This window comes from Botryllus schlosseri, chromosome 5 (genome assembly GCF_051294905.1).
Source record: "Botryllus schlosseri isolate E-star chromosome 5, Bs_hap1, whole genome shotgun sequence".
NCBI classification, from domain to species: domain Eukaryota; kingdom Metazoa; phylum Chordata; class Ascidiacea; order Stolidobranchia; family Styelidae; genus Botryllus; species Botryllus schlosseri.
In genome coordinates, this window is record NC_137240.1 from 22,612,841 (window position 1) to 22,621,426 (window position 8,586).

The 8,586-nt window shown below is 41.4% G+C and overlaps 1 protein-coding gene across 2 annotated transcripts; it reads right to left on the minus strand.

Moving 5' to 3' along the window:
- Nucleotides 1-1,745: 1,745 nt before the first annotated feature.
- LOC145439417 (kin of IRRE-like protein 2) lies at nt 1,746-3,529 on the minus strand. 2 transcript variants are annotated; one of them, XR_013915197.1, is made up of 3 exons: nt 3,204-3,529; nt 2,773-2,897; nt 1,746-2,018 (listed from the first exon to the last, which is right to left on the minus strand). XR_013915197.1 is itself a non-coding variant. In XM_080316897.1 (2 exons), exons 1-2 carry the CDS (start codon nt 3,493-3,495, stop codon nt 1,999-2,001), a joined length of 312 nt encoding a protein of 103 aa, XP_080173023.1. In that variant the 5' UTR covers nt 3,496-3,515; the 3' UTR covers nt 1,751-1,998. The 2 variants fall into 2 exon arrangements, 1 of the variants encoding a protein (XP_080173023.1); XM_080316897.1 differs by lacking the exon at nt 2,773-2,897 and having other exon boundaries at nt 1,751-2,018; nt 3,204-3,515.
- Nucleotides 3,530-8,586: the final 5,057 nt, after the last annotated feature.

An 8,586-nucleotide genomic window follows, 5' to 3' on the forward strand; every position in this document is an offset into this window, starting at 1 on the left:
GCATCGAGCTCAGCGAATTATATTTGTCCGATGTTTACCCTTATAAATAACTGGAAGGTGCCGTATTTGCCCTATTATAGAAAGCAACTACTATATTGGATTGATAAATGCGCAGATATGTATCAGCAGTCAATACTTGAACAAAAATCTTTAGATTTCGAAAGAGGTTTCCAAGGCTCTGAATGCGACTCCATCTTGACTTCATGATGTCTTGTCTCAGCCAACGCAAGAATGTTCTGTTCTGGCCATTGTCAAAATTTTCCTAAATGTTGCTGCAATATTGATAAACAAGATGCTAATTTTAAGTGCCGATTTAAAAAAACTATCAGAGAGCCTCATCCTGTCTCTAAAAGAGCCATCGATGGCTCGCGAGTGATAGCTATAGCCGACCCGATCCCTGGTCTAATTAGTCTTGCACAAAGTGGTGATCGGGTGCACCGGTCAACAATGGACTGCGTCATGGCTCTTCCTGATGCATTTATGAAAGCTTTTCGAGCGGACGTCGACGGTTGATTTGCAAAACTAGTACATGACTTGGTACGGGGAAGTGTGATATACAAGTTTCACAAGCTCGGAATACCGGGCTAAATTTCGAAAAGGATATATTAATGTATCAACAATTGTGCTTTCAGGACAAAGTATATCCATGCAGCAGGCACATTCTAGAACAGTGGTTCCAAGCTCGCGGTCGATCGATCGTCACAAGGTTAGGTGAGCCTATCTTGGGGTTATGTGGAGATCACGCATTCGAGATACGTTTGTTACGTAATAACCGTGCATTTCGTTCTATGCGAGTATACATAAATATGTATAAATGAGAACGGCAGTATGCCAGTGATCTTTTCCAATTTGGAATTGCACAATCCTGATATCAAATTCGTCCAGACCGAGCAATGTCTCAGTGTCACCGTTTCGTGGTTTCATATCACATATAAAATATTATTCAAGTAATATTCGATCATAGTGTCCTACAATGATGTGGACGAAAACAAATCTCACTGCGATTTGTTTTGTCACACTCACACTTTGGCTAAAGGCAATTTGTTGGAAATTTTTGACCGGCTTGCCAAGCGTAAAATTTGACAAAATTGGCATCAATCGGAAGCTACGGCGGTACTGATTACCATTTTATAGGTTTTATTGTGCTCGCGGTTCTAGAACCGCTCAAAATCAGCGTTTCATTTTGCATTGTAACGGAGTGTTCATGCAAGTGCGCAGTGAGAATGAGAGAATGAATGCTCAATCGCTTGCGCAGCAATTACCAATACCCTGTGCCGGTTTGCGCTCCTCGTCACTTGCTTCCAGGGGGCATATCTGCGTCACAATGCCAAATTCCGTTACAATCAAAATTCGAGGATGATCTTGGGGACTCTAGGACCGCTATCACAATAAATTCGATATTTTCGTAATCAGTACCCGGTAACTCTCGATCGACACTAATTTTATCAAATTTCGCGCTCGGAAAGTCAGTAAGAAAATTACTGTCAAATTGCCTTTAGCCAAATAAAAAAATGTTACGTATACAATCGCAGTAAGACGTGAAATTTGCTTGTGTCCACATCACCACTGTAGGACACCATAATTCAATTGTATATTTAAGTTTTGTGACTCTAATAAACTTTTCGGCGATGCAATAATACGGAAAATAATCACCCCTTTCGGCAGACTGTTGAAGTGCTAAGACTCATTCACTACGTGAAATAACATGATGCAATGATATAGATATAGCGGTCATAAGAAATAACATCCTCTTTTATTTATACCAATAAAATTCTACTTTTATTTTTTAATCAACAACGATAAATGCATTGAAAGCATTACTTGATGTGTGCATTTTCTTTTCATTATTTATTAGAATCAGAATACATACAATACATACGATTCGTATATATGATGTGCATTTAAATCTCATAAAAACATTATAGTTGTACACCATCAATTATACAGGTGTGTCCAAAAAGTTTTATATTCCCATTTTTCCAGAATCAAGTTTCCGCCTCACTCCAGAATCGTTGAGCCTGGAAAATGAACAAACATCATGAAAGTTATGTTGTTATCATTTAAAATAAAATATGTATCCTCCACCAGAATATTTGAATGACTTTTGTAATAATACTCACATCAGCAATTTAACTACAAAATTATTGATTTTATTTGAGTAGACGATATTACTCAAAATTTCTACCCAATTAGCAGTAGATTGTCACGATATATGTCAAATATATGCCAAGCGTGAGTAAAATGTCAACGCATTATTAAGTTCTCAAAGCAATAATCAAAGCAAGAAATCTAACATGGAAAAGTATGTGACAAGCTATAGAAATTCAGAATTGAGATAATATCTGAGATTCATAGACTTTTAGAGACAGTTCCTGGGTTCCGTACATGACCAGGTAAATCCGGACGTACGGTACCCTTTATCGGAGATCAACTTTGTGTTCGCAAATGACCTTGCAAATCTATGGCTGTAGAGGCCAATTATTTTTCTCCGCGAGCCAAATGAGAAGTACAAAATACTTCGGCAGGCCGAGTGAAAATTTTTAGCTACACTCTCCATCCTATTTCAATTTTAACAGTGTCCACTGTCCAGCTTAAATAGCCATGATGTTGAGCGAAGCTTGCAGTTTTTTGGAAATTCGCCTTCCCTTGACCGAGTGTCTATCTTCGTGTTTTTGTCTTATTCAAAATCCTAAATCTCGGCGACATGTTCGGCGCAAACTAAAGGTTTAGCTATGACTACAGAATATAAGTAGCCTATTTAGCGCTCTAAACCTTCTTTGAATTTCATCTTTCGTCTTCCATTCTTTTACACGCCCGTTCATCCTTTATCGGTGTTAGATATGATGAGTCATATAGTAATGGCGAGCAGTTTTTGACTTGTTTTACGAATTAGAGACCTGGAAACGTATCACATAAAAATTCAAAATACTGACCGTGTGATGCGTAATGTGACAATGGCTACAAAGAAGATTTGAACTAAACTATTTGGAAAGAGTGATATCTTGTGACTTTAATTGCTACTCATACTTCGCTACATTGAATTTGTTGTTCAGTATATACAGCATATGGTTTTAGTCCACGCATCAATATTCAAAAAGCAGGTTTCGTGTTTGGAATTCCAAGAAACCTTTCGCGGGCCGCATTTGGCCCGCGGGCCGCACTTTGCCCAGGTCTGATCCATGGGGTTTATGCAACATATTTACCTTCAATGAAAGACAATCTTTCCATGAGTCTCAGTTGTCCGTCAATCTCGTTCACAGCTTTACACACATACATGCCAAAATCATCGGGACCTATGTCCATGAGCACTAGTGTTGAGCTGCCGAGTCCACGTTTCTGATGTGCCACGTAGTTGCCTTTGTGATACCAGGTAACTTTCGGAATCGGAGTTCCCAATGCAGAGCAGTTGATATTCAGATCAATACCCAGCTCCACGAACAGTTGCTCGTCGGAAACTGACAAATCGTGAGGAGCAACTGCAATGCAATTTTTCATGCATGTGATACGAAATAAGGAGATACCGTACCACCGGTACTACTAGATGACAATGATCGGTATAGACCCTAAACCGCACAGTCTTCGAAATGCATTTAATGAAGTATAGCGGAACTTACAATTATGTAACTTCATCACACAGACCCGGACCATAGCATAGATCAGTGGTTCCCAACCTTTTTCGACTCATCGCCCCCTTTTCAAACTCCACACCGATCATCGCCCCCCAAATATTGGGAACACAAAAATGGGCATACATACTGAAATCACCGGCAAGTTGACTAAGAAAAAAAGGTCAACTTTTCGGCTCGACCTCGAAATTACACTCTTCCAGCTAAATTTTGGTGAGTTGACTAACAAAAAAAGTGACTTCTCTGACCTAATTCGCGCGTAGCGCGAAAAATTTATATTTTTCATGATTGAATCGGTCAATATGATCAGGAATTGCATAAATATTGCTGTCAATTTTTTATCCTCTCTCTGTTCATGTATTCAGATTTACCGGTAAAGCTGAGTGAGGTGTCTTGGAAAATGTAGGGCCCGTAAATAATAATTGAACATATTCGGGCGGACCCGTGGGTATAATGACTTCGTTACGTAATGACATTTCGTGGCCTGTCTGCTATGTCAAAAGATATTCAAATCGCTCATACGCACTAAACTAAAAGTCGCACACGATTTCAAATTGGTATTTCGGCACTGGCAACTAATTTTTCTCTGCGAGATGGCATTTATTTGTGAGGTTCTGATTGGACAGAACAGGAACATTTGACGCCAGCCATTTAGGCGCCTATGGATAATTAAATATATATGTATATCGTATATATATCGAAGTCGGTCAGCATAAGTCTTTTTCCGCCAAGGTTTTCTCGTTCTAGCACCACTTCTCGGAGTCGCATGTTACATGGCCTGAAACTTCATATGTCTTGGTGCGTCATGATGTGATAATGGCTGACGCCGAGATGCCCATTTCTATACCTCATGCGTATTATTTCTTGGAGGAAGGGTATATCCAATAGGCAAGAAATCCGCGACCACGAAATGGCGCGCAGCGCGAATTTTTTTTGAAAAAGTTGCCTAAATTTCCAAAATAATACTCTATAATTAATGTTAATTCACGAAAAAATTGTGGGCCCCCTTCGAGCTCCGGCCCCCCATCTCAATTGGGAACTTGGGTGTGGCAGTTACGGCCATGGACGCCAATGCAGCCATTTCAACGCGACATCGCCCCCCTATCGCCCCCTTCGTCCGTTTTCGCCCCCCTATCGCCCCCTTGGCTATTTTCGCCCCCCTGGACCGACAAATCGCCCACGTTGGGAACCACTGCCATAAACCATGAGCTCGTGCAAATAGTCCAGGCGTCAATTTCTATATTCTACACATGAGCGAGTGATCACTATTACGACGTTTGAAATTGGCACTACAAACAGTGAGATAGACTGATGCTAACAAAGGTCTTGGAGGGTCAAGAACCACGACTGAGCAGATTGGGAGTATCCGACTATATTGATCAGTCCGGGGCGTCTCTAATCTGTATTGTCTAACCACAGAGCCGTAATATAGACAACGCGGTAATACTGTATACTTCAAGGGTATAGGCAAAAGTATATCTGTTCGACAGCAGATCGACGCAAATCGCACGAAAAATTAATATACGATCGACACCAACATGGTATACTATTTTACACACAGCGGATTGATTACGCAGGTGGTGATCAGGTTTTGATCGATTTTTAATGAGGTCGGGCACAGGATAAAGTGGTTTGAGATTTAAATTGAATTTTCTTCACTGAAATACACAAAACAATACCCCGTTTTTAGGTATGTTGTGGACTTGGATTGAGTAATGGTGTTAAAAGACGCTACTGATTCGAGTACTCGGTATTTGTGCTATATACCCAAGTCGTTGTAACTTACTCCTCAACCGTTTCAGGTGAAATTACTTACTCTTTGCACGTTTGACTTTAAAAGCAGAAAGTAGTTTTGCAATGAGTTTACCTCACTTTTACAAAGTTATAAATCAGACCTACACCAAAATCCTACATTTGAATAACAGAATTATGCGAAAACAGCAAGATAGACCCTACCCGCCTCTCGTAGATCCCTATTTCGCGTTATTCACGGTCTTTTTGGATATTTTAAGCTAAAACGGAAGATAAATTCACAAAAAGGAGTACATTTATGCGAGGATATTTTCCTGGAGAAGGAGGACGTACGCCAACCCCATTAGTATGAGAATCGATGGGGACATCAAATATATCGCATTGTCGTCAACCTTTACAGCCAGACTGTTTAGAGTCAAGTGTACCCGTTTGATTCTGGTGTGATCAGACTAGATGACCTTCACGGTCTTATCGATCATTCCTATCTAATACCGAATACTGTGCAAGCATATTTTCTGTACCACCATCACTGCCGTGTGTTATGTATTTTGGTTGGATGAAAATAAAGACTCTCTCTCTCTCTCTATCTCTTACTGAGTATACGAGTTTCCTCAGACAGCTGATAGGACCGACTTCGATCGCGTCACACTCGAGTGATCACAGCTGTGTTGAGTACATCACACCGAAATTACAAGCATTCGTACGAGAAGTGATGAGAGCCCGTAAGTGTGATCATGGTTTCCGTAGCAAAAACAGAGTGATTTTGTCGAATACCCCACCGTCAGACGGGTGTATCACTAACGAATATCCCTACCCTTTTAGACCTAGTGTAAAAGACCGTAGCTCCCGATCATCATTTTACAATACTAACAAACCCTACCGAAAGAGATGGTACGTAACAGTATCTTGTGGTCGATTAGCTTTTTCATAAAAATATGAAATCTACATAAATACATACCGTTGGAGTCGTTGAGGGGTTTAAAGTTGGTATCGTTGTGGGTAAGATTTTATTCATCCTCAAATGATTACGTTCCTGTGGGGATAAACACGATTGCACTAACAACACATGCACAGCCCGCACATAGGTCGTTACAAAGTTTCGCTGTACGCAGAACTATTAGGCCTTGTATGGAGGTGATCACGAGCCGGTCTTTCCAAATATCTACTCAAAAGTGGTGGACAGACTTGGCGTAGATCCATGGTCACTTATACCCGATACTTTACTTCGAGGCAAACGCTGGGAATCAGAAGGACGAACCCCGTTTTCGATTGTGGTACGTGTGCGTGGAAAAATACAGTACAATTACTGGGATTATATCACACCTCAAAGTACTTTCGTGTCTAAACTTGCCTCATGGGTCAATCGAGGCGACTCACACAGATATTCCTAGTTTATCCTTGAGGGCTGTATTACCGGTTAGCTGTATATTTATGGATGATTAACAACCGTTAGCTGATGCTATTGTACCATTTACATATGTGTTATACAAGGGGGCGGGCAACTCCTTCGGTCGGCGGGCCGGAGAAAATTAAGTACTTGGCGGGCCGAATTGCAGAATCGATACATTATTCACCCATTGATCCCCATTTATGAGGAATAAATCGTGTTTAACCAATATATTTTAACTACCTCAATGTCACTGCAAAGCCATATCCCCCCGATAATAACGAAGACAATGTGGATTTGAGAACAGCCTCGTTATGTAGGCACCGCCGTGTCTGCTTCTCTCTAATCAATGAACACACCGTGCAACCCATAAATAAGATTTACAAATTACCGGGTCGCTTCGAAACTGTATTTTGGCTCGACAGTTTTATGGGGGCCTACTCTTTATAATTAGGATAGAAAGCGATTTCACGATACTGACATTTCTTTAAAACTACTTCTACTTGAGTACTTCAAAAGCTATACATTTTGTCCTTCCATTTGAAGTAAATTTAGCATGTGTTGTAAATCACTCCAGCTATCTCGATAACCTCGCTAGAATGCGTAGTTTCGTCTGGATCTGCAGTACCTAGTAGGCCTACGTTGTGTATACACAGAGAGGGATTGCAGTGGCGACTTGCTTCAGTCGAGTAACGGGCGATGTCGATTTCACACGCATTCCAAAGTGCATCTTGTGAGAATGATGTACCACCAACCAGGCTATTCTAGCTACGACATTGGATCATTTGGCTGTACTGAGGTGGGCCCGACATGTCGAGTGCGCTCGTTCTTTTTCACGGTAGTTTGGGGCGCTTTTACTATTCACATGTTTACACAGGCCCCCGTATCCACGTAATAGCCTGCACAATACCATCATAGCGTCATTTTCCCGATTTGGCCACGTACCCGACTTTTGTAATCTAGGCCCTCATTTTACGTTACTCGTGGTGTTTTTTGGGTATGTTAAGCTAACAAGGAGGACAAACTGACAGAAAGAGAGTACATTTGGGCGAAGGGGTGACATATCTGGGAAAAGGAGGACATATGCTCCCTTGAATGAGGCCGTATGGTAACCCTATTAAATAGGAGGGTCGACGGGGACATCAAATGGATCGCATTGTTTTGCTGTCAACCCGAAAACGCGAGTTTTGTCAAACAGGCGGGTTGATGACTGACATCGATTGTGTCACGCTCGATTGATCACAGCTGATTTGCGTACATCTGACCACAATGAAATTACAAGTATTCAAGCGACAAGTTTGTTTGTCTGTTTGTTGGTAGGGTATAGGTATTATCGTTTTGTGGTGGATAGGACTTTGCTAATATACTTCTTGTGGTGCTAAACCTGATTGCACTAATAACACCTGTATAGTTGAACATAATTCCGACAATGGTTCGATACAAGGTTTCGCTGTACGCAAATGAATATGCAGCATCATCTCCATATCGTGTAAAGATAGTAGAACTATCGTGCCTGGGTGGTCACTTGACCGTATCCAGCCCTGGCACCGAAACCGAGCAAAATAAGGTCAGTCAGCTGATCGACGGTGAAGCGAGCTATCGCCGGACTGGATGCAGCCAAATGGCCTTGAGAGTCGGATTTGTGCTATATTTTACCCTCACAACATGTGGAAATAACAGGACTTTACGAGCCAGCCGGATTTTTTGGACTTTGATTTAGCAACCCGAGTCGGGGTGGAGTCAGATTTCGAAATCTCCCCGCTCATCTTTACACCTCACCGAAAGAAGGCTAGATTGCATCACGTGATCCGGCACAATTCA

Coding starts and splice junctions, on each gene's coding strand:
- LOC145439417 (XM_080316897.1), bottom strand. CDS start 3,495: ATGAAAAATTGCATTGCAGTTGCTCCTCACGATTTGTCAGTTTCCGAC. Junction 2,019..3,203: donor AAGATTGTCTTTCATTGAAG/GTAAATATGTTG, acceptor TTCATTTTCCAG/GCTCAACGATTCTGGAGTGA.